At 34.8% G+C, this 27,247-nt stretch overlaps 1 protein-coding gene across 5 annotated transcripts in view; it reads right to left on the reverse strand.

Annotated features, from left to right (window-relative positions):
* Positions 1 to 27,247, reverse strand: part of LOC127791900 (uncharacterized) — a 79,684-nt gene that overhangs the window by 42,501 nt on the left and 9,936 nt on the right. The window contains exons 2-3 of one of the 5 annotated variants that reach the window (XM_052322073.1): positions 21,507 to 22,103; positions 10,274 to 10,607 (exon numbers count right to left, since the gene is read on the reverse strand). The exons of 1 other annotated variant lie outside the window; for it this stretch is intronic. In XM_052322073.1, coding sequence (XP_052178033.1) covers positions 10,557 to 10,607; positions 21,507 to 22,103 — 648 coding nt within the window. In that variant the 3' untranslated portion in view covers positions 10,274 to 10,556. Of the gene's footprint in view, positions 1 to 10,273; positions 11,387 to 21,244; positions 22,104 to 27,247 lie in introns of those variants that run through there. 3 more of the 5 variants (XM_052322074.1, XM_052322072.1, XM_052322071.1) reach the window with 3 other exon arrangements.

Consider the following 27,247-nt stretch of genomic DNA (forward strand, 5'->3'; position numbering starts at 1 on the left):
ATCATGTGGCCAGGATTTGTGTTGCCGTGATCTGGAATGCTTCTGAGTGGGAACGTAATGATGATAGGGTGATTCCTAGGTTCATGCATTGATGTTGCCCCTTTTTAAGCCAGGACTGTGTTATGCTAATGTGTCGATGTGGTTGTGTTGCCTTTAGAGAGATTGCATTTTCTCTGGTTAGGGTTAAATGCTGTGTGGGATTCTCTTGGGCTAGGATTTTTCATTATATTTCAGTTGTTTCATGTCTTGCATACATTCATGAAAATATTTTGAACTTTCACTTAGATGGTTCATCATCTAATTTTGGACTTTGTCCTTGAAATATTCAAACGTTCTAGGTAAAAGCAACGATGCCAAAGGGAAAGGAATTGTCGATGATTGATGGCAACTTATAGGTGGATCACAGAATGTCTTTTGGATTATGATGTGTTTTATTTTGATGATATGATGTTAAACGATGGTACAGTTTTGATGTTATGAATGAAATGATTTCGGTTATGTACCATTTGAGGTTTCGATCTAGCTTTCACATTGATGATGATATTACCTATCTTAGCTTAATGATTCTAAGTTTGAGAAGGTGATACAGGATTGTTGGGGAACGATTATATTATATGTTTGTGGAAAAAAATATATCCCCGAAATTTCGAGTTATTCTAATGCCCCTGAAAGAGGAAAAGAGCGAGGTGTTACAACAGTTCCCCTAGAGAAGTCCCTGAGAAGATTCTTAAGGGACATGCCCATCTCCATATAGGTATTTTTGTGCCCAAAATGTATCCTCGAAAAGGCCAAACCAAAAATCAAGGCCAAAACTAAAATAAAATAAATTAATAACAACGAAAAAAAGGAAAGGGCAAAAGGAAGCAAGGTAGTGCCTACCCCTACAAATAAGGGCAGACAGCCTTGCTGCTGGCCTTTTTTGGCCACGTAAGGGGCCCAGGCCACAAGCATGACCATGTGCAAGCAAGGCTACCACGTGTGCAAGCCCCGATAACCAATTTGCACATGTGGTCGTGCAAATGACCCTTTTCATGTAGCCGCCTCCAAATGCCTACGACAAGCACACATATTTGTGCATCCCTAGAAGCCCATCCTCGATTAACCATCTGTGCGCACTTTTTCGCTCCCGTAGCCAGCCTTCCATACCCCATGCACCAACCAGCCTGCTGCACATTTCCTGCAATCTTTCACACACAATCACCTCTGGAAGCCCATTCGCAAGCGAAATACTCTTCCACGTACACGCCTTAACCACCCTCCTGCACAGTGCTACCACACTGTCGCATGTCGCTACACACCTGCACCCATGCAATCACCTACTGCCCTACCTTTCAAGCCCATATGCACCTACATATTGCATGCCTCTCGGCCGATAAACTTCCCTCTCCTTACATCATGCCACATGCCTTACCTAGCCACACACCATGGCATGTGTTCTTCATTCACGAGCACCTGATCAAGCCTTCGTTGACCTCTTGGGTCATCCAAAGACCCCTAAGATCTCGCCCCTCGTTACTTTATGGAAATATGGCTAGCCTTTGAAGGCTTTTCTTCCTCTCGAGACCATATTGGATGGGGGGGGGGGGGGGTTCTCACCTAAGTCCCTCCATGTATATCTAACCCCGGGACCACTAGATGCAGCGAGAGAGTCGTGCACTCCCTACCAATCACGTGTCCCAGTCACAGTCAACCTCTATAAATACCTAATAACCACTTGAGCTTCTCTCTCTACCTTTCCACGTCACTCACCTGAAGGGTCCATTCACATAGTTTCCTCATACTACTTACTCATACACCTCCTCATAGTGCACCCAGAATCTCATCCGTGTGATACACCAGAGCAAACTACATTTTACTATATCTCTATTTCTTCATGACCTATATACTGACTTAGTCATCGGAGGGCTTGCGAGAGAAATCTTTGTGTGCCTTTTGACTGTCTTTTGTTTTGCAGACCCTTTAGAAGACTCATCTACAAACTCTATAGGCATTCTCCGGAGACCCATATGAGATGCCCCTACCTCTCTAGTGCTCCATCCTTTCACTCCCTTGAATAACAGGCCAAGCCTTCAATTGCTAATCTCATCCGGTGACTCCTCACTCTTCCATCCCATCGTGCCCTAGTGATTATTTGTTGAGATTCCCCTACATACATATTCAAGACTAAGAAAAGTTGGAAGAATCAAAAGTTTATATTTACTTTTTAAATTTTTGATAGAAGGTGAGAATCTTTTATTAGTGAGAAAAATAAAAAAATACTTTGCATAGAGTTAAAATAAGTCCATTTATAATTTCGATTAGCCTTTCAAACTTGAAATCAATTGATTCCATGTTTCATGATAAGTAAAATGTCAAACTCATATAAAACTTGTCAAATCTTATCAATTATTAAAATTTATAAAAAAAAAATCATGAATTTTCTATGATAGTATTAACAATCTTATTTAAAACTTATGTGACCACGTTTTGCTAAACAAAAGTTAAAGAGGAAAAAAAAGGATAAATACACTAGTATAAAATCTACAATTCGAATGAAAATAACATAGGCCTTGGAAATTTGGAAAAAAAAAAGTACTCAAATCAAATATATAATTAAGATAGATACACATGCGAACCTAGATTTGGGTCACAAACCTAGGCAACGAACTCGCTAACCCATCGTGAAACCATTGGCAATAAACAAATTGAAGAAAAAGAGAACGGAGAAAGGTTACCAATGGGAGAGGGGGAGAGTGTTAGGATTTAGGATCGAAAATAAATCTCGACCAAACCAACATACACATAAACAAGCATTTTTTAACATAGAAAATCCAAATTAGGAAAAATCAAAGACAAAAAGAACAAAATATCACTATGATGATATTACTACTACAATGGTGATATATAGTTGTTATAATTTCAAGGTATTGGGTACATATTTATAAATCTACCACTCATCTATAAATATATAAAGAAAAGAGATTAACTATATAAATCTGTATCCTAATCAAAAGATGGGTCACAAAGATAAATCTTGAAAGTTATAAAGAAGATAAATCTTCAGTTACAGACGAAGTCATAATCACAGTCAAATTTGACATTTCAATTATAGTCAAATTTGAAGTCTCAATCACAGATAAATTTAAATTCTGAATCACAATTATAACAGAGGGAATGACAAGAATGACGAGCAATAGTTGGGGAAGAGTAAGAAAAAAGCCAAAAGAAAGAAGGAAAAAATCCAAGTGGACCTTATTCCCAGTGGGTAATATTAGCAACCTGTCACAGCTTGACACTACCAACAATTGTGAGAGTCAATGGAGAAATAAGGGTAACCGAGATCCTTGCAGAAAAAATGGTGAAGACTCTCACAATCTAGCCTTAATTAGTGGAGAAAAGTTGAGTGATCTTGGAGCTCTAACGGAAACATGTTCAAACCAAGATGACAATCCAATCAAGATAAATTATTAAGATAAATCTGGAAGGTTAATGCAAGGAATTCAACAAATTCGGAATAAACAGGTTGTCAAATGACTCAATCCAGAACCAGATTTCATGGGATTTCTCTTTATTTGATTTACAACTGAATCATTGTAATTTTTAATTTAAATACTGTACTCATATTGCCTAAGTGTTCACGATGCCATTGAATAAACTTTGAATTTTATTTTCTTCTTTCAGAACAAATACTCAATTGGTTCAGTTTTTTTCTTTATGGTATCAGAGCCATTGTGAACACTAGGCGCAACCTATCATAGCTCTTGTATTTTTTTCTGCATTTTTTGTTTTTCTTCAACTTCCATCTTATCTTCTGCTCAGTTCTTTCTTTCACCATGACTACCTTGTCACTCAATGTTGGCAACTTCATCACCCTCCGACTCACCCCAAACAATTACCCCTTGTGGCGTGAGCAAGCATTGGCTCTTGCCGAGAGTCAAGAAATGGTCGGGCATCTCACAAATGAAGATCCCGCTCCAACCAAATACATAAATGCAGAAACCTCCCCACTACAATTAACTGATGCTTTTATAGCATGGCGAAAGTCAGATCGTCTCCTTCGAGGGTGGATCATTGGAACACTCTCTGAGGAAACTCTCGGACTTGTTGTCGGTCTCGACACAGCTCATACTGTTTGGGAGGCTCTCAAAAATGCATATGCACAAAACTCACAAGAACGTGAGTTCACACTTCGACAACAAGTGACCTATCTTCGAAAGGAAGACAACACAACAATCACAGAACATATTCGCACCTTCAAAGGTCTCTGTGATAATTTATCAGCCATTGGAAAGCCCGTACCAGACCAAGAAAAAGTCTTCTATCTTCTTACTAGCCTTGGTCCTCATTATGAAACATTCACAACAACCATGTTGAAGCCCCCCAGGCCATCATACTCTGAGTTGGTCTCCCAACTCCAAAACTTTGATCAAAGGCGTAACTGGTTCTCTAACCACAAAGACATCCCAGCTTCTTCCCTCACTCATCAAATGGCTTTTTATGGACAGCAGCAGCAACACCCACAACCAAAATCTTCAGGCTATCACGCACCTTCACAAAAATTCACCTCCAATGGTCGTGGATTCCAGGCTCAACAGCAAAGGGACTCTTCTTCAGCAAACTCCCAACGTCGACCTCCACCACCTGGTGAGCGTCGCATGACACCTGCAGAGAGGGACAAATACCGTGACCAACAATGCCAATATTGTGGGATATTGGGCCATGTTGCTAAGATATGCTAGTGGGTGCCAAAGAAACCCGCTCAACAAAATGAGATCCCACAAGCACTTACAGCACTCACTTTGGACACCACCATTGCTGACACCGAATGGACAACAGACACTGGGGCTTCTAACCATATGACAGGTAAGCCAGGTATGCTAACTAACCTTCGTAAATACTTAGGTGCTGACTCCGTGTTAATTGGAGATGGGTCTTCCATGCCAATTCTTGCAATTGGTGATTCGTGTATAAAACAAAAGGCGTCTGCCTTACCTCTCAATGATGTTCTATTAGTTCCTAACTTAACAAAAAATTTACTGTCAGTAAGCCAGTTAACTAAACAATTTCCTGTTAATTGTGAATTTTCTAATGTTGATTTTTGTGTTAAGGAACGGGAAACAGGACAGGCAGTGATAATAGGGAAACGCAAGGGTGATCTCTATGTCCTACCCACTTCACCAGAGTTGTATTTCTCCCATCGGTTCAAATCAGGCACTGCGGAAGTTTGGCATCAACGCCTAGGCCACCCACAGTCTTCAGCTTTACAAATGCTAAAAAATAAAGGTCTTATTAATGTCGTAGGGACAACAAAATTCCAACGTCTTTGTGATAGTTGCCAACTAGGAAAACTTAGTCGTTTACCTTTTTCTTGTTCAAAACATTCAAGTACTAGTGTCTTTGAAAAAATTCATTGTGATTTGTGGGGACCTGCACCCATTTTATCAATTGCAAAATTTAAATATTATGCTTGTTTAGTTGATGATTTTTCTAAGTATTCATGGATTATTCCCTTACGCAACAAATCTGATTTTTTTAAATCATACTTAGCTTTTGAGAAATATGTTGAAAGACAGTTTAACAAGCAAATTAAAATTTTTCATTCAGACGGAGGTGGTGAGTTCATTAATTCAAAACTATTGACTCATTTTCTTTCTACAGGAATTGTTCATCAGGTATCATCCCCGTATACCCCTGAACAAACTGGTACAGTTGAGAGACGCCATAGGACTATAAGAGAATTAGGAATGACCATGTTATTTCACTGTGGTGCACCCTTATTCTTATGGACAGAGGCGTTCACCACAGCTGTGTATCTTATGAATCGCCTACCTTCATCTGCCCTCAACTTTGAAACACCATATTTTGCACTTTATGGGACACATCCAGATTATTCCTCACTCCGCACATTTGGGTCTAAGTGTTTTCCCTACACTTGGGATATACGAAAACACAAATTTGATCCAAAAACACTTCCGTGCATTTTTGTAGGCTATAGTGAAAAACATAAGGCTTATAAGTGTTATCATCCATCAAGTAAAAAGTTTTTCATCTCCCGTCATGTGGTCTTTGATGAGTTATTTTTTCCATATAAGCCTTTCAACAAATCCTACATGACAGCAAATCAGCCACAGGTAATTAGTATTTTTGATTCTTGGTTACCACATACTAACATTTCTTCTTCTGCAGATACAACTTTGGACTCTCCCTCACCCCCATGTGAAAGTCCTTTGCTGCCAATTGACACTTGTTCTCCACTACATTTTTCCCAAAATTCTATTCCCAGAGAGTCATCATGGCAACCCCCCTCAATTGAGTCTCCGACCAGTGCAAACATTAATGAATTTCATGAATCTCTTCACAACACTAGTTCACCTGAAACAATTCCATCTCAAGAATGTCAAGAGTCTCACGAGTCTGCCCAAGAAATAGCTACAGAGATTATAAGTGAAACGCCTGAGTCCCCTCATCATAGTCCTGGCCCTTCAACACCATTGGTCCACTCCATGGTCACTCGATCTAAACTAGGTGTGGTAAAACCAAATCCTAAGTATGCCTTCACCACCATCACCTTAGCTAATATACCTCGTGAGCCTCACAATATTAAGATTGCATTGGCACATCCTGGTTGGAAAGCAGCCATGGACGAGGAACTAGCTACACTACACCAGAATAAGACATGGAAACTAGTTCCTCGAACACCAAATATGCATGTCATTGGTTCAAAATGGGTGTTTAAAACAAAACTCAAACCAGATCGGTCTTTAGATCGACTCAAAGCACGTTTAGTTGCAAAAGGGTATCATCAAATTGATGGCGTAGACTACACAGAAACTTTTTCCCCAGTTATCAAACCAGGGACAATACGCATGATTATCACCATAGCTCTTGTTCAAAAGTGGTCCATTCGTCAACTGGATGTAAAAAATGCCTTTTTGCATGGTTTAATTTCTGAAGATCTATACATGCAACAACCACCAGGAATGGCAGACCCTCAACATCCAACACACGTTTGCAAACTACAAAGAGCTCTCTATGGCCTAAAACAAGCACCACGCGCTTGGTTTGATCGTTTTAGTGCATTTCTTCTTAAATATGGTTTCTTTTGTAGTCTAGCTGACCCTTTGTTGTTTGTTTTGCATTCAGACTATGGCTCATTGATTTTACTTCTTTATGTAGATGACATGCTACTCACAGGATCACCTCCAACACTTGTTTCAAATTTTATTGCGTTGCTCAACAGTGAGTTCGCAATGAAAGACTTAGGACCTATTCACCACTTTCTTGGGATGGAAATTACGTCAACAACAAATGGCCTTCATCTATCCCAGTCACATTATGCATTAACGATACTTGAACGCTCAAATATGGTTGACTGTAAGCCAATGAGTACACCTCTTGAAGCTAAAACAAAAATATCTTCCAATGATACTCTCATGGAAGACCCAAGTTACTATCGAGGACTTGTTGGAGCTTTACAGTACCTTACACTCACTCGCCCTGATCTTTCATTTAGTGTTAATTATGTCTCTCAATTCATGCATGCTCCCACAATGACACATTTACAAATGGTTCGACGTATTTTACGATATGTCAAAGGAACAATTGAAATGGGATTAAATTTTTCTTCACACACTACACTTGATCTGATTGCTTTCTCAGATGCAGATTGGGCAGGGTGCACTACAACAAGACGATCCACTACTGGCTATTGTACATTCCTTGGAGGAAACCTTATCTCGTGGTGTGCAAAGAAACAACATACAATTTCCCGATCAAGCACAGAAGCAGAATATCGCGCAATGGCTAACACAGCTGCTGAACTCACTTGGATGACCTTCATTCTCCAAGATCTTCGCTTTCCATTGAAATCTCCTCCCACGCTTTATTGCGACAACCTTAGTGCTCTTCATATGACAGTAAATCCAGTATTCCATGCCCGAAGCAAACATATTGAGTTGGATTATCATTTTGTGCGTGAACGTGTTGCTCGTGGACTGCTTGTCACACAGCATATCTCCTCTGATAATCAAGTTGCCGACCTCTTCACCAAACCAATGTCAAAAAAAGCTCTTCAATATTTCCGTGACAAACTTTGCCTCCAGCCCCGACAAAGTTTGCGGGAGGGTATTAGCAACCTGTCACAGCTTGACACTACCAACAATTGTGAGAGTCAATGGAGAAATAAGGGTAACCGAGATCCTTGCAGAAAAAATGGTGAAGACTCTCACAATCTAGCCTTAATTAGTGGAGAAAAGTTGAGTGATCTTGGAGCTCTAACGGAAACATGTTCAAACCAAGATGACAATCCAATCAAGATAAATTATTAAGATAAATCTGGAAGGTTAATGCAAGGAATTCAGCAAATTCGGAATAAACAGGTTGTCAAATGACTCAATCCAGAACCAGATTTCATGGGATTTCTCTTTATTTGATTTACAACTGAATCATTGTAATTTTTAATTTAAATACTGTACTCATATTGCCTAAGTGTTCACGATGCCATTGAATAAACTTTGAATTTTATTTTCTTCTTTCAGAACAAATACTCAATTGGTTCAGTTTTTTTCTTTAGGTAAAAGTCTAAAGTCTCTCACCATGGGGATTGCATTGCCGGTAGTTTGAGTTTGCCAATGAGAATGATCACTCTCATTCCTGATAGTTAAAAAACCACTAGCAATGGAGGTTCCATTCTCTGTGATTTGATTTAATTGTCAAGAAAGATTTTCCGACAATTCACTACAATTGTTGGTAAAAATGATTATTGCCAACAATCTTTATTACCTTGAGCAAAAAAAATTGCCAAAAATGACCATTTCTCTTATGGTGATAGTTGGGTATATAATTAAACATAGTTATTTTATCTTGTATAAATTAATATGATTTAGGTTGCAATGTGCAATGTAGGGGCACGTTTGCCCATTTGCCCTCATTGTCCTGCCATTAACAGGAATACAATATATTTCTTGCCCAAGCCCGACTTGAGGGATAGGCTCCAAAAAAAAAGAAGGGTATAAAATTATTAATTATCTAAATTTTAATTTTGTATTTTGAGATGCAAAATCATTAATTCTATTTCATGATGATTTTTGTTTGATTTCATACTTTATTTATCTTGTTGTTTCATTTGAACGAGGAGACTTCCAAGTCCTCAAATCTACGGATTATTTTTTAATGTTAAGTAATGAATAATAAGGTGTCATTTAGACTATGAAGCCCTCCAACTCCCCATATCCATATATCATTATCCAATATCAGACAATGAATAGTGAAAAGTCATTTAAACAGGAAGACCTCCCAACTCCCCAAATTCACAAATCATTCTTCAATATTAGGTAATAAATAGTGAAAGGTAAATTAGTAACGCAAAGAAAAAAAAAAGTAAGAAATTGAGTTATTTAAGGAGAATAATTTGATAAAATAATTCTTTAAATGACAAATATTCTTAAGCTGACCCTAGTCTACTATTGAAAATCTAGTACTAAAAAACACAAGAAGAAGATGGTATATGTTTGTGTGTAAAGTGGTGAATGTGGTGGGTAAATTAATATAAAAACTGAATTATTGAATCCAATAACACATTTTTAAAATCTTACTTGGGGACTAAGTATTGAATAGGGATTTTAACTTTTTGTAAAGTTAAAATAATATAATAAATTAATAATGTTATTTTTTAATTATGAAAGAATTTAAAAGTGGGATGAATATTTGGTTGATACATAGGGAGGCTTTGGCTTGTCTTTCCTTGAAGAAAAATCGGATTGTCCACCAAAAGGTTTTTTTTTTAAAAAAAACTAAAATATTGCATAATAATGTGTATTTTATTCTCTTGTATTTTAATATAAGGGGCTCAATTTTAAAACTTACCTATTTTTCACTTGCTTGACTGAGATTTATGTGTGATTTTTATTAGGAATGTGTTACATGTACTTATAAGATGATGTACAAATTTGATGACTAAATCAGATTTCATCATCAATTATCGAAATTTATCAATTATAAAACCTCATCAAAATTTATCATGAAGCCGGATCGAGTTTTATCATAGGATGAAGGCTGATCAAGCTTATTTCATGAAACTCGATCAAACTTCATCCAAGATGAAGTCTGAGGTTTCATCTAGAGATTGTAGTAACAAATTAAATGAAAATATTTTTTACATTTTTACATTTTCAATTATTTTTTTAATAATCTAATTATTTGTACAAATAATATTACGTGACTCTTGCACTTATTTGAGTTAGAATGTTAAATGTCATATAGTCGGTGCGAGATTAAAAATGATCTCAGTAAGAGTACTCTTCCTTCCCTTCTAATATTATTATTATTTTTAATTATTGGAACACAAATAGTCGCTTAATTAATTATTTTTTTGGATAAAGTGTTAGCTCTCCCTCTGTACGTACTTGAGTTGAGCTTTGGGAACTACTAAGTTGGGAGGAGCAAACCCAATAATCATTATGTTTTGGTAATTGCGTTGCACTCTCTGATTCCATGTTGTTAACAAGAGATTACATGCGCACATACAAACCACGCAGGAAACTACAAATAAAAACACGATCCATACTAACATGCAAGTGTCAATCGCCATTGTTGGTGGGCTCTGTGCTGTCCATCCATCTTTCCGGCACCTCAAACGAATCCCACCGGACAGTCCTCGGAACGGCACGGCCGCCGCCGCCCACCAGATTGGTCTCCACGAAAGTAGTCTCCCCGACGGAGAGAGACTTCTTTGAGCCCCTAAAAGCATTGTTGGCTACTCGATAGTAAACCCTGTACTCGACGGCTATATCCGATGAACTCAGCTCGACATTCCGGGAACTCTCAATTTTGATGCTGAGAGTCGAAGTCATGGGCTTCGCGGCGTCCTCAAGGGTCACCGGATAGCTTGGATAGCAGTCAAAATAAATGGGTCCGTGGCGGAGAGAGGCTTGAGCCACCGCCATAAGGGAATCGCGAAACTTGAGGAGGCCACAGTCGCGAAGGCAGACGAGAACAGAGCAGTCCAAGCCGGCGGCGGTGAGAGGCTTCACGGCGACTTGGACCAGGCCGAAATGGAGGAACTCGTACTTGGTCATGTGATGCCGAACGGCTTGCGTGTCGAGTAAGTGGAGCTCGACGTATTCGCCGCGGATCGGCACCGTCTTCTTCAGTTTATGGATCTCATAGCCTGGATCTCGCCGGAAGCTGAAGAAGCTCTTTCTATGGTAAATGCTGTGAACAGGAACCTCCGGGGGACTCCATTTCCGGAGAAGCTTCTCTAGTTCTTGACGCCGCTGCTCTTCTCTTGCACTTGCAGTGTCCATCTAAGCTGGCTGATCTTAATTCCACAGAGAAACACAAGAAGAACGATGACACACACACACACATACATATGTGAACATTAATTAATATTCGGACTCCAAAACGGATTTGAGAGGCATCTGAATAAGAGATAAGGTGGTTCCCATGACTTCCATGTAATTGGCGGAATTAACAAAAGTAGGGTTGAATCATTGAATTACAATAAAACTTTTTTCACTTTACTTTGGGACTAAGCATTGATAGTCGTGATTGTTTAGGTATAATAATAAAATTAAAATATTAAAAGGAAAAAAATTAAAAATCAACCCTGAGCTTTTAAGAAACTGGAAGAATACCCTTACATTATTAAAAATTCATGTTTTCCCTCTTGTGAATTAAGAGATGTTAAATCTTGAAATCTAGTGATTACAGAACGTACCAACGTATTCCTATGGGACCCACGTGAATGTCTAAAACAATAAGTAGTTAGAATAAAAAAAAATCAATGAAATAAAAAAATAAAGAAAATTTAATTAATAAAATTTTAGAATAATATATACTTAACATCCAAATATCAATGCACATGGAAATTCAGAATGAAAAAATAGAAAAAAAAATAAAAATCAAGTAAACAACTTTTATAATTATATAAAAATATTTTGACAGGAAAAAATTAAAATCAGTATATATACTAAATTAAGTAACGAAAAAATAGAGTTACATTCAATCATATATTAGTAAGTTTAGTAAAGCAAATGTTTTAGGAAGAAAATACAAGTATTTAGACCTAAAACAAAAACCCACTTTGGTATAGTTGAAAAATGCCAACATGTAGACCTAAAACAAAAACCCACTTTAGTATAGTTGAAAAATGCCAACACTGAAACCAACATACATAAACCCATAGTGTGATTAAGCCCATTTCAACCCGCTTTCATATCTCAATTCTTATTATATTATAAATAATTAACTCTTTATTTTTATTTTGCCTAAAAAATTATGCCTATTCCAATCACATCTCTTATTCTCTTATATATTTCACTCCCTATTTCATTTATTTATTAATAAACTTCAATTCTATATATTTTATCTTATTTATAATTTTCACTACTAATACACAAAATCAATAATCAAATATACACATATACAAAATCAATAATTAAACTCACAAATATTTAATAATCAAATACACAATATCAATCATTCAATTCAAAAATAAATAAAAAAAATCTCCAAAATCAAAAGAAAACTATGCTACATTTGTTCCTCCTTCCAAAAAAACAATTTTACCATCACACCGTTACATTTAATGCCAACAATATTTCAATAAGGTGGAAAACATAGATTTTCAATAGTGCAAGTGTGTCATTATAGTTTCTTAAAATCTCAAGGGTGATTTTTGATTTTTGCCCATATTAAAAAAATATATTTTTATCAATATTTTATAAAAAATAATTAAAAGGGGTCGAATATTTTTGTATAAATACTCTGATATTTAAAAGAGATAATAAAACTCTTTTATAGATAAAAATAATTTATTTATAAAAAATAAATATCTATTTATTTATAATTGCATCAGTGATTTGTGATAAACACATATAATATTTTGAGATCGAGCAGGATTTAAACTCTTCTAGATAATCTTTATACTATGTAAGATTATTGACAAAATTTGCTCAAAATTTTCTTTCAAGTTCCCGTTAAGTTTATTAATTAGGTCTTAATTTATGACAAAATCAAAAAAAGTTTTAAATTTGTATTATTAAAATATATGATAACAATATGTTACTAATACTTTTAAAAAAAAAGGGAATTAAAGGTACATCTTTAACTTCAGGCTTATCTTCAACAATAGTTATTTATTGAAGGATATTTGTTTTGTGCAAAAGCATATTAAAGTACCTGTGCATGTGGAGTCTTGAGATCTCTTTTTAGGTAATCGAGATGCAGATAATTTCACATTTCACTCTAAAAAAAAAATCTAAAATACTATAGATATCAATGTGATTAATATAAACTAGTTTAACATCTTTTTATTATTATTGTGTTGTTAAATCATAATTATTTTTATATAAAAAAACTATATTTGATTAAAATGGGTTCCCCATTACTTTTTGAAACAATAAGGTACTTTAATCAGCTGCTTTAGTGAGATTCATTATTTTTAAAAATAAACACACAATTTTAACATAACTTTTAAAACATACTTTTATATGAAAAATTAATATCCTTCTTAAACTCAACTCTATTACTAGGGTTAGGATCACTAACCTTTTCACCCCTTAAAACCAAATAAAGGGGTGACCAAAAATCATATAAAATCTAAATGAGTGACATCATTGAGTGACTAAGGTTGCGTTCTTTTTGTTATTTTTAATTTTTAATTTTCTAATATAATGAAAATGGGTTCTCTTTATTATTTTTAAAAATGTATTTTTGAAAACAAAAAAAAATTATAAAGAAAACTCAAAATAACAAAATTTTGAATGTTTTTATTTAAAACAAACTTTAAATTTAAAATATTTTTATTTATTCATATTTTATTATTGTAATGGGAAAAAATATACAAAATTCTTTACCTTTAAAATGTATATATTTTTTAATAATATTTTAATATTAAATATTTCTAATTTACCGAATAATCAAATTTATTAAATAAAATATTATTAAAAAATTATTTTCAAAATTTCAAAGAGGTCGTGTTTTCTAATTTTCTGTTTTGAGAATAGATTTTCAAAATGACAAAAAGAATGCATTTTTAATTTTCTAAAAATAGATTACTAAAATAGAAAACTAAAAATAAATTCAAAACTCAAAACTGAAAATTGAAAAATAAAGAGAATGCAACATAAAATTTTGACCTTAAAATATTTAGAATTTATTAGTACACCTCCAGTCACTTAAATGATGACTACAATAATTATTAAAAAATGGAATTGATTTTAAGCTTTGTAATATCTTCTTTGGCGTCCATTCCCTATTAATAAAATGTCACATTTGAAAATCCTTTTCCTTATTTATATTATTTCAACAACTAATAATATATCTAAAACCTTATTAATTATGAACGCAATAATTTACAATACATGAAGAGCATATCACACTTCCCATACTTTTAATGTTCAATCAAGCATCGATCAAGTCCCATTAGCATGCCTCCATCAAGCATTGCCCACCAACATTAACGCTGTCAAAAATCTTTTGCATGAATCCTTGCTTGCCCCACGATGACATAGCTAAATGCATCGACCTCGCCCCAAGCCTGCAGTTTGGCCACACTATTAGCATTGAATAATCACAAGCAAGCCCAAATCATCTCGATGCCTTGCTTATTTACGCCATCCCATTGACTCAATTCCCCCAAGTCACCAGCGTGACCTTACGTCCATGAGCGAACGTTCTTCAACGCACCCGGCTTAATTTGAAATCCTCCTACCTGCATAATTGAGGTGTGACAAGGGTGGGGAGCCATTGTTGTAACCTACTTTTTAGAACAGTTTCTTAAGAGAAGTATTTGAAAAGATCACGCCTTAAGTAGATAATGCGTTGGATTAATAAATTTGAGATAGTTGATTGTACTTCTACCATTAAGAGGCAATAGTTAATAACAACATCATTAGGAGTTAATGAGATATTTAACAAAATATTAATTATTATAATTGTTCTCCACGTATAATTAATTTTTATATAATATTTTATATATAATTATTATATATATTATATAATTAAATTAATTAATTGCAAATGAGATGAAATGTGAGATGGCTTCTTGGAGAAGCGAATTCGGCGGAGGCTATTTTCAAATTAAAATGGGCAATTGAATAGTGAGAGAAGGGACATTGAGATGATGGTGGGAGAGGCGCATGGTTGCGCGTGGAGAAATTAAAAGGGAACAGTGCATGGAAGAATGGTTCTCCCACGTGAAGCTGCCGATTTACATTTATAAATATATATATTATATTATATTATGTTAATATCTCTATATAATATATATTAATATTGGAAAATGAAGACAGCAGCGATCAGCACCCTTTTGGGTGTGCCTTTTCCCTAGTCCACCGAATATATATATATTTACAAGGCGCACCGTGCTTCTTCCATCTCTCGGCTTCAATACTAATGAGATGCATATAAATATGGAGGAGGAAAACAGTGCGTGCGCCGGCAGCACGAAGCTGTTTCTGGTTTTCTTCTCTGTTGATTGGATCTTCTGGTGTGAAAAGAAAAACTAATTGTAAGGAGTTGCAGTCGTCGGATGCTCCAGAGACAGATAAAAGCTTGTGGCAAAAAATATTAATAGTCAGAAAGAATGGACAGCAACGTGCGGATCGGAGAAAGGAATTTGTTGTGGCCGTTGCAAGAGACCATGGTCAGTGAACAGTGTCTCTGACGTGGCAAGAGTTGTTGTTACCCAATAGTATACTGTAGCAGGCAGGCCATGGCAGTCGTGGTTCGTTCTCCATCGGTACCAATGGCTGTGACAACAAGAGTTGTCGTCGGCATAGCGATTGAGGGTTTCCGACGAGCTTCCAACAGTTGTTCGACAAGAGTTGTCGATGATGGATTTACAACAGCAACCCCTTTGTTATATCCCATTTCAGGTCCATGAGATACAGCCCATTGAAAAAGCGGTCCTAGATCTCATTCACCTTCATTTGAGACAGTCTTAGCATGCACGGGTTTAGCGAAGGGTTCTAGGGCGGCCTACAGATAAACTGACTTGGTCTCCTACTCTTGTGAGGATGGCTTGGTCAACCAAGGACAAGTACTAAGCAAACGAGGAGTTGGTTCGGGAAGCAAATTAGTGAGCCAGTACGCGATGAGATTGCGAGAGCTCAACTAGGAGATCAAAGTGTTCGGGTTAGATATGCAATAGAAGCAACCAGCATGCTCTTTGAGCTTGATCAATTACCTTTTATTGCATTTTCATATTATATGGTTATGTCTTTATATGCATAAGATTGCTATCACTATGTTATGTAAGAAATGATCCGTTTTGCTATTTATTTGTATGATTTTTTATTTTTTTTAAAAAAATCAATTTGTCTTTTTGCATGTGCTGCTAAGTGTTAGTGTGTGCAATTGTTGCACATCCCTTCATAAACAGGGGCGGGCAGTCTTGCTTCTGGCCTTTTTTGGCCACGTAAAGGGCCCGAGTCGCGCTCAGGCAAAGCTGCCTTGTGCGTAGGCCCTCGCAGGGCCGACTGAAGGGGTAGGCTGGTGAGGCAATTGCCTAGAGCCCAAACCCAGCTTAATAAATAATTATTTTAATTTTATTATTAAAATAAAATTAATAAATTTTTAATTTTTCGTCAAAAGGGTTGGGGCCCCTAAATTAGTGATGACTTAGGGCCCCTTAAGCCCTTGAGTCGGTCCTGGCCCCCGCAACTTATTTGCGCATGCGATTGAGCAAATGACCCTTCTGCGTGGCTACCTTCGAAAGCCTCGCGCAAGCGCACACATCTATGCGTCCCTAGAAGCCCATCTGTGACCAGCTATCCATGCACACCTTTCCGTGCGCCAGCCAACCTACTGCACATTTCCTGTAATCTTTAGCACACAATCGTCTCTAGAAGCCCATCCCTATGTAGAAGACTTTTCCATGCACACGCCTCAACCACTCTCCCAAACAATGCCGACACACAACCAGATGCTGATACACACATGTGCTCATGTGGTCACCTGTAGGATTGCAATCTAGCCAAGCTTCACTAAGCTCGGCTGGGCTTGGCTTGACGAATTTGACCTTAGGCTCGAGCTCAAGTCAAGCATGGAAGTTTGGCTCGAGTTCGGTGACGACGATAGCGGTGGATGTAGTGGTTGTCGGGGGCTAGAGGTGAGGCAGCGACACTACAAAAAAATTAATTTTTTGCGGCGATTTTAAAAATCGCCACAAAACATGGTATTTTGGGTGTTTACAAACAGCTACAAAATATGTTTTTTGCGGCAGATTTGAAAAATCGCTGCAAAATTCATTAAAAAAATTTAATTTTGCAGTGGTTTTAAAAAATCGTAGTTAAATTCAAAAAATAATTTAATAATTACAAATTAAAATTAAATTTTGCGACAATTTTTTGTTAAATTTACAAAATAATTAAAAAATAAAAATAATTTAACATTTGTGACAGTTTTGAAAATTCATTAAAAAATTTAATTTCGGGGCGATTTTTGAGAAACCTTGCTAGACTTAAAAAATAATTAAATAATCAAAAAATAAAAATAATTTAACATTTGTCGTGGTTTTTCAAAACCGTCGTAAAATTCATTAAAAAATTTAATTTTGTACCAATTTTCAAGAAATTGCAGCTAAATTTAGAAAATAATTTAATAATTAAAAATTAAAATTAAATTTTGCGACGATTATTGAAAAACTATTGCTAAATTCAAAAAATAATTAAATAATTAAAAAATAAAATAATTTAACATTTGCGGCGGTTTCTCAAAAATCGTCTCTAAATTTAAAAAATAATTAAAAAATTAAAAAATAAAAATAATTTAACATTTATGGCAATTTTAAAAAATTGCTGCAAAATTCTTGAAAAAATTTAATTTTGTAGCGATTTTTTAAAATTGCCTCCAAATTTAGAAACAAATAAATAATTAAAAAATAAAATTAAATAAAATTTGCGGCGATTTTAAAAAATCACCTCAAGATTCATTAAAAATTTATTTTAAAAAAATAAAAATAAATTTAACAAAATTTTTATATATAAAATTTTAACAATTTTAAAAAGAAATTTAAAAATATATATATAATCTTCTTTTTATTTTTTAAATTATTAATTAATTTAATTTAATTAATTTTTAATTTTTTCATTATTCTTTTAAATAATAATCAATTAATTTATAGTTTTTAATTTATTTTAAAAATATAAAATATAATTCTAGAAAATAGTGATTGCATTAATATATAATTTATATGCACGAATATATAACAATGAGGCTTCGCAGGTTAGATGGTTTAGCGCGCGTAAGAGAGGTCCTGGGTTCGAAACTGAGGTAGGGGAAGGATTTCCAACATAGCCACGTAGCACGTGGACATGCGGCCACCTAGCCGTCCGCGCGTGGGGGTCGGCAAAAATTCAATATTTTGTGGTAGTTCCGAAACCACCACTAAATATTTTAAAAATCATTGTAAAAAATATGATTTAGCGGCGATTATTCCAGCAATTGTTAAAAACTATTGTTAAATGCTTTGTTACGGTTGATTTAAAAATCGCTACTAAATGTCATTTTTTTTGTACTGCGGTTAGAACAATGTGAGAGGCAGTGGTGGAGATAAGGGATGCAGTGACGGTCGGCAACAAGAGACGAGGCGGCGGGCCAGCAGCGAAGGAAAGTGGAACAAGAAAAGATTGCTATGCAAGAGAAGAAGGGCACACGAGAAAGGAAAATAGATGAGAGAAAGAAAGAAAGAGAGGAACTGGGTTTCTTGGGGAGAGTGAAAAAAGAGAAAAGTGGGAAAAATATATATAATGATGATCTATAAGTATATATATGTATGTTAAATAATATATTTATAAAATATATATCTAATATAAATTTTAATAAATGATATAATGATAATATGTATGTATGCTAAATAATATATTTATAAAATCATGAATAAATTTATTAGTGCATTTATAAAAAAATATGTTTTTATGAGGTAATCGTAAACTTCTAATTGGGTCTGATTACAAGCCTCTAATTGAGTCAATTTGTGAGTTAACGAGTTGAGCTTTACTGAGTTCAAATTATGCTCGTTTATAAATTAAATTTTAAAGTTAAACTCAAGCTTGACTCATATACCTTAAAAAATAAACTTGAACAAGTTTTTATCGATCTAAACACTAAACCGTTGCTACCCTATTCACCCATAGCCCTATCTTCCACCCCCATGTGCGCCCACTTGTCGCATGCCCCTCGATCGATACACTTGAGTCTCCTTACGCCGTGTCGCGTGCCTCACCAAGCCACACACTGTGGCACATGTTCCTCCTTCCTGAGCACTCGCGGAGAACCTTTTCGTGCATCCATGTAAGAACCTAGTCAAGCCTCTAGTGACTTCCCAAGTCATTCGAATATCTCCCCCCTCATTGCCTTATGGTGATAAAGTTAGCCTCCAAAGGCTCTCCATCCTCCCGAGACCATGCCCAAGTATCTCATTCGTGTGATACACCTAAGCATATTTCATCTTACTGCATCTCTACTTCTTCATGACCTATATACTGACTTAGGCATCAGAGGTCTTGCGTGGGAAAAATCCCTGTGTACTTTATAATTTCCTTTAGTCTTGCAGATCCTTCGAAAGACTTATCTGCAGAGTTTACAAGCATTCTCTGAAAGACCTATCCGATGCACTCCTACCTCTCATGTGCTTCATCCTTCCTCTCCCCCGAACAACAGGTCAAGCCCTCGACTGTCAATCTCCTTTGGTGACTCCTCGTTCTTCCATCTCATTAGGCCCTATTGACTGTTTGCTAAGGTTCCCCTACATACAAATTCAATTGTTGTATGTAGTGTGACAACAATAACAATGCTAAGAAAACTTGGAAGAATCAAAAGTTTATATTTGTTTTTTTAATTTTTTGATAGAAGGCGAAAATCTTTTATTAGTAAGAAAGAGAAAAAATACTTTGCATACAGTTAAGAGAAATCCATTTATAACTTCAATTGGCCTTTCAAACTTGAAATCAATTGATTCCATATTTCATGATAAGTAAAACGCCAAACTCATATAAAACTTATCAAATCTCATCAATTATTAAAATTTATAAAAAAAATCATGAATTTTCTATGATATCATTAACGATATTATATAAAACTTACAGTCACGGTTTGCTAAACAAAAGTTAAAGGGAAAAAAAGGGACAAATATACTAGTATAAAGTCTGCAAGTGGATTCAAAATAATATAGGCCTCAGGAATTTGGAAATAAAAAGAGTACTTGAATTAAAGATATAATTGATATAGATAAACATGCAAACCCAGTTCTGGGTTGTGAACTTAGGCAATGAACTCGCTAACCCATCGCAAAACCATTGGCCATAGACAAATAGAAGAAAAAGAGAAGGGGAAAAAGCTTACCAACGGGGGAGAGGGAGAGTGTTAGGATTTAGGATAAAAAATAAAGCACGATCAAACCATCGTATACATAAACAAGCACAGAATTTTAACATGAAAAATTTAAATTAAGAAAAATTATGAACAAAAAAAATAAAATATTACTACGATGATATTGCTACTATAATAGTAATTTAGCTACAATAATTCTAAGATATTAGATATTTATTTATAAATCTACCACTTATCTATATATAATAATAATAATAATAATAATAATAATAATAATAATAATTAACTTGTATAAATCTATATCAAATCATCATGAACCACAAAAATAAATCTTGATACTCGAAGTTAATAGATTTTGAGGTAATAAATCTATTAACTTGATACTCGGAATTAAGATGGATCTCAAAAGATAGATCTTCATTAATAGATGAAATCTCAATTATAATCAAATTTGATATTCTAATTATAGTCAAATTTAAAATTCTAATCACAATTAAATTTAAATTTCTAATCACAATCAAATTTAAATTTTGAATTATAATTATAACAAATGAAACATCAACAACAACGAGCAATAGTTGCGGAAGAGGAAGAAGAAAACCAAGTGGATCTCATTCCCACTGGGCAAAAATCGCTGGTCATGGGGGTTTCGTTGCTCGTAGTTTGAGTTTGCCAATGGGAATGATCGCTCTCATTTCTGACGGTTAAAAAATCACTCGTAATGAGGGTTCCATTCTCTGCGATTGTTGAGAAATAATTTTTTCGATGGTTCACCACAACAGCTGGTAAAAATGATTATTGCCAACTATCTTTATTACCTTGAGCAAAAATTGCCAACAATGACCATTTTTCTTATGATGATAGTTGGGTATCTAATTGAACATAATTAGTCTATCTTGTGTAAATTAATATGATTTAGGTTGCAATGTGCAATGCAGGGGGCATGTCCGCCCGTTAGTCCTCATTGGCCTGTCGTCGGCGGGAATGCAACATATTTCTTGCCGGAAATTAACTTCATAACTATGGACGCCGGCGACACAGAGAAAAGCTGTTGAAGATATATAAAAAGCCAGAGATTACGTATACATACCGGAAAGACTACAAATTAATTAAGGATCCAGCACTCATGATCTCTAATTTCCGTCGCCATTATTGATGGGCTCGGTTCTGTCCGTCCATCTTTCCGGCACTTCAAACGAATCCCACCGGATAGTCCTCGGAACGGCACGGCCGCCGCCGCCCACCAGATTGGTCTCCACGAAAGTAGTCTCCCCGACGGAGGGAGACTTCTTTGAGCCGTTAAAAGCACCGTTGCATACTCGATAGTAAATCCTGTACTCGACGGCTATATCCGATGAATTCAGCTCAACATTCCGGGAACTCTCAATTTTGATGCTGAGAGTCGAAGTCATGGGCTTCGAGGCATCCGAAAGCGTCACCTGATAGCTTGGATAGCAGTCAAAATAAATGGGTCCGTGGCGGAGAGAAGCTTGAGCCACCGCCAGAAGGGACGGGCCAAACTCGAGGCAGCGACAGTCGCGGAGGCAGACGAGAACAGAGTAGTCCAAGCCGGCGGCGGTGAGAGGCTTCACGGCGACTTGGACCAGGCCGAAATGGAGGTACTCGTACTTGATCATGTGATGCCGAACGGCTTGCGTGTCGAGTAAGTGGAGCTCGACGTATTCGCCGCGGATCGGCACCGTCTTCTTCAGTTTATGGGTCTCGTAGCGTGGATCTCGCCGGAAGCTGAAGAAGCTCTTTCTATGGTAAATGCTGTGAACAGGAACCTCCGGGGGACTCCATTGCCGGAGAAGCTTCTCTAGTTCTTGACGCCGCTGCTCTTCCCTTGCACTTGCAGTGTCCATCTGAGCTAGCTGATGATCTTAAATTCCACTGAGAAACACAACAAGAACGATGATACATACATACATATATATATATATATACATATGTGAACATTCATTCATATTCGGACTCCAAAACGGATTTGAGAGGCATCTGAATAAGAGATAAGGTGGTTCCCATGGCTTCCATGTAATAGGCCAAATTAACAAAAGTAGGGTTGAATCGTCATTGAATTACAATAAAATATTTTCCAATTTTACTTGGGGACTAAGTAAAAGTAGAAACGACTTGCTAATTAACATCTATTTATTTATAATTGAATTGAAAATTTATGATAAATATGTAGTATTTTAAAATTGATTAGGATTTTAACTCTTATAAACAATTCTTATTTTGTGTGAGATTACCGACGAGATTTACTCAGAATTTTCCTTTAAATTTTTCATTAAGTTTATTAATTGGGTCTTAATATTTGACACATAAAAACAAATTTAAATTTTTTGTATTATTGAAATAATATGATAATAATATATTACTAATACTTTAGAAAAAAGAGATTAAAAGTATGTCTTTAACTTCGGGCTTATCTTCAACTATAGTTATTTATTGAATGAAATTTATTCTGTGCAAAAGCCTATTAAACTAGCTATGCATGCAGAGTCTTGAGAGTTTTTTTTTTAGTTTATCGAGATGTGGGTCTCTGAGTATAATATATAACAAATAATTTCACATTTCACCCTAAAAAAGCAATCTAAAATACTATATATTATCAATGTGGATCAATATAAACTAGTTTAACCCTTTTTATTATTGTTGTGTTAATAAATCATAATTATTTTTATTTAAAAAATTGATATTTGATTAAAGTGGTTCCCTCTTTCTTTTTAAAGGTGCTTTAATCAGCTCCTTTAGTGGGATTCATTATTTTTAAAAATAAATACACAATTTTAACATAACTTTAAAAATACTTTTATATGAAATATTAGCATTGGTGTTAGTACATATATATTCCTTTAAATAGGGTTGCAATCGAGCCGAGCTTTCCTAAGCTAGGCTCGGCTTGATAAATTTTAGCATTGGCTTGAGTCGAGCTTGGAAGTTGGGCTCGACCTTAGGCCCAGGCGAGCCCAAGCCATGGCTCAGCTAAGGCTCAAGTTTAGGCTAGGCTTGAAATTTATTAAATTTTTTGTTGATGTGCAATAAAAATATAAACCTATAATCAACAAATATATCTAAATCAACCTAACTTCATAATTAACAAATATAACATCAACATGATAATCAACTAATAATAATTTTACAATTTACAATAAATATAATAATATCATTCACCATATAAAAAGATAATCAAAATACTTGTCTAGTTATTTTTAAAATATAAATATAATCAAAATTATAGCACTTCAAAAACATTTTCAATTTAACTTCAAAATAGTTGGCTCCAAATATATAACTTGTCTAAATAGTAATTTTTTGAAATTTAATGATGCAAAATTACAAATATAGAGTTTTTTTATTTTAATCTATATTTATTTCTCAATATTTAAATTAAATGTTATAGTTACTCAACTAATATACCATTTAGTTGAATAACTATTTGATTATTCAATTAATATCATTCTATCATATATTTGAATAAAACAAGTATATAATCTATTAATCTCTTAAATGTTTAGGTTTTACTCAATTAAAAATAAAAAATTAACCAAGTACAATATTTGTTAGTTGTTACTCAACTAAATATTTTCTTACTCGATTAAAATAAAAATTATTCTATTAAGCTCATACATTAATTGATTAATTTTAAATCACAACAAATCTTTTTATCAACACATTCTATTAAATTAAGTATTAATCGAGTGATATATACAGTTACTACGTAGTAATTTTTTGAAATTTAATTATACAAAATTACAAATATAGAGTTATTATTTTAATCTATATTTATTACTCAATACTTAAATTAAATATTATAGTTACTCAACTAATGTACCATTTAGTCGAATAACTATTTGGTTATTCAATTAATGTCATTCTATCACATATTTGAGTAAGACAAGTACATAATTGATTAATCCCTTAAATGTTTAAGTTTTACTTGATTAAAAATAAAAAATTAATCGAGTGCAATATTTGTTAGTTGTTATTCAACTAAACATTTTCTTACTCGATTAAAATGATAATTAAACTATTAAACTTATACATTAATTAATTAATTAATTTTAAGTCACAACAAATTTGTTTATCAAAACATTCTATTAATCATTTTATTAACATATTTAGAAACAAGAATATTCAAAATTATAAATAATTTTATTAATACATTTATAAATAAACTTATTCACAAGCCACCTCGCGAGCTTCAAATCGAGTCAACTCACAAGCTATAATTGAGCCAACTTGCGAGCCTATCTAGTCGAACTTTGCTGACCTCAAGCTCACCTCGTTAACAAATTGAGTTTCAAAGTTAGACTCAAACTTGGCTCATTTAGCTTAACGAAGAAACTCGAATGAACTTTTATCGAGCCGAGCATCGAACCGAGCCTAAATAGCTTGGCTCATTTGCAACTCTACCCTTAAACTCGATTCTATTACTACGGTTAGCATCACTAACCTTTTCACCCCTTAAACCCAAATAAAGGGATGACCAAAAATCACATAAAACCTAAATGAGGGACAACATCGAGTGGCTAAAATTTTAACCTTAAAATGCTAGCATTTACCAGTACACGTCCAACTATTTAAGCAACTACTACAATTGTTATTGAAAAAATAAAAAGAAATGATTTTAAGGCTTGTAATATCTTTTTTGGCACGTCCATTCCCTATTAATAAAATGTCCCATTTGATAATCCTCTTCCTTATCTGTATTTCAAAAGCTAATTAATTAATAATATATCTAAAACCTTGTTAGTAATGCAGTAATTTAAAGCACATGAAGAGCAGATCACACTTCCTAAACTTTTAACTCTAAATCTAGCATCAAGCAAGTCCAATCAGCATGCCTCGATCAAGCATCACTCACCAACATTAATGCTCTCAAAAATCTTTCGCATGAATTCATGCTCGCCACACGACGACATAGTTAAATGCATCGGCCTTGCCGCAACCTGTAGTTTGGCCACACTGTTAGCATTGAACAATCACGAGCAAGCCCAGATCATCTCGATGCCTTGCTCATTTATGCCATCCCACTGACTCAATTCCCCCAAGTCACATGCATAGCCTTCTGTCCGCGCGCACGAACGTTCTTCCGCGCACCCAGCTTGGTTTGAAGTTCCTCTACCTACATAGTTGAGGTGTGAAACCGAAGCGAGTTTTGACTTCTTTGATGTAACTCCCTGCATTTCTTTGTACTCTTCCCTTTGACTTTCAGTCAAAGACAATAGTAGAGAGCTATTGTTGTAACCTAATACAACAAATGATAGACACAAGAGTGGGGTGAATTGAGTTTTTCAAAAACCTTTCTTAATTTTAAAAACTCTTTGAATTCATCAGTTTGGATTTTTCAAATTATGAATACCAATACTTTTAAATATACCCTTGATAGAAAATGATATAAAATAAATGTAAGATAAATTTAATATAAGAAAACTTACCCTTTTAAGTTCTAGAATGTTTTGTTGAAATATTAAACTGATCTTAAATCTGCTACAAAATAACTCTGATGAAAATGCTGAAACAAAAGAGAATAAAACAATGCAGTACACAAAGATTTTATAGTGGTTTGGCTCAACTAGTCAAATCCATTCCCTTGGCTCATCGGCAAAAATTTTAACAATCCATTATAGTTTTTGTAGGCTTAACTATAAACTCAACTTTTAATAAATGCAACTGTAACTTCTTATTTTCACTGGCTCAACAGTAACATTTACAATGATTTTTAAATGCTTAAATGAAACTACTGTCTTTTAAAGGATGAGATGTAACCAATGCATTTTCAAATGATGAGGTGTAACCTCTTGCCTTTTAAGGATTGGACGGAACCACAACAAGATAAGAAAATATTACAATTTATACTACACTGAGAAACTTTTACAAAATAGAGAACAAATAACAAGATTGACTTCTTACAAAGAAAAGAGAGATAGAAAGAATATAAAGATAATAATACTCTTTCTCTTTTTTTTTAAATTGAAGATGAAAGCTTGAAGAATGTCTTTGGCTTAAGTCAGTAGAAAGAATTCAAGAACAACAACCTTATTCTTCATCTTCATCTTTTTTTATACTTGTTGTCAAATAGAATGAAATCTGTAAGTATATCCTTCTTCTTTTCATAAAATAATCATTAGAATATTTAAATATCATGTTAAAGGATTTATAAAAAGTTTAGAGCTATTTAGGAGCCTTAACGATTAAATATGTGCATTACAAGCACTTACATCAACTAGTTTAACGGCTTTAGTTTTCAACTTCAGCACTCACTCAATCGAGTAAGTTTGGTTATTAGTTGACTAATTTTGGTCTCCACTCGAGTAAGCATTTTCTCCACTTGAGTATGTTGGGTTATGACAGTCCTTGGAACCGAAAAATTAACCTAGAATTGGTTTAAAGAGCTCAAGCGCTGGTGATGGCGTTGTCCGTAACGCTTATAGGAATAATTAGTTGCCTCGGCTACTAGCCATGGCTTTTAGTTTGAGTGGTAAGTGCTTGGGTCTTAGGCTTCTATTGGTATCAGAGCAGGTCACGAGTTCGAGTCAACGCGGATGCAATTCTAGGAGGGGGGATTGTTGGGTTACGGCAGTCCTTGGAACTTGAAAATTTACCTAGAATTGGTCCAAATGGCTCGAGCGTTGGTGATGGCGTCGCCTGTAGCACTTATTGGAATAAGTGGCTACCTCGGCTACCAGCCATGGGTTTTACCTCAAGTGATAAGCGCTTGGGTTCCAGGGTTCTACAGAGTAAGCTTTGACTGCACTCAAGTAGACTTAGCGAATAGTCAATTATATTCAACAACTACTTGATTATACTCAGCAATACTCGATTATACAAAGTCATGCATAAGATACTCAATTATTACTCACAAATAGTAGTTTATACATCAACTTATACTCTATTGCTTGTGAAAAATACTCGATTAAGAAAT

The sequence above is a fragment of the Diospyros lotus genome, chromosome 15 (genome assembly GCF_014633365.1).
Source record: "Diospyros lotus cultivar Yz01 chromosome 15, ASM1463336v1, whole genome shotgun sequence".
In the NCBI taxonomy this organism is placed as follows: Eukaryota; Viridiplantae; Streptophyta; class Magnoliopsida; order Ericales; family Ebenaceae; genus Diospyros; species Diospyros lotus.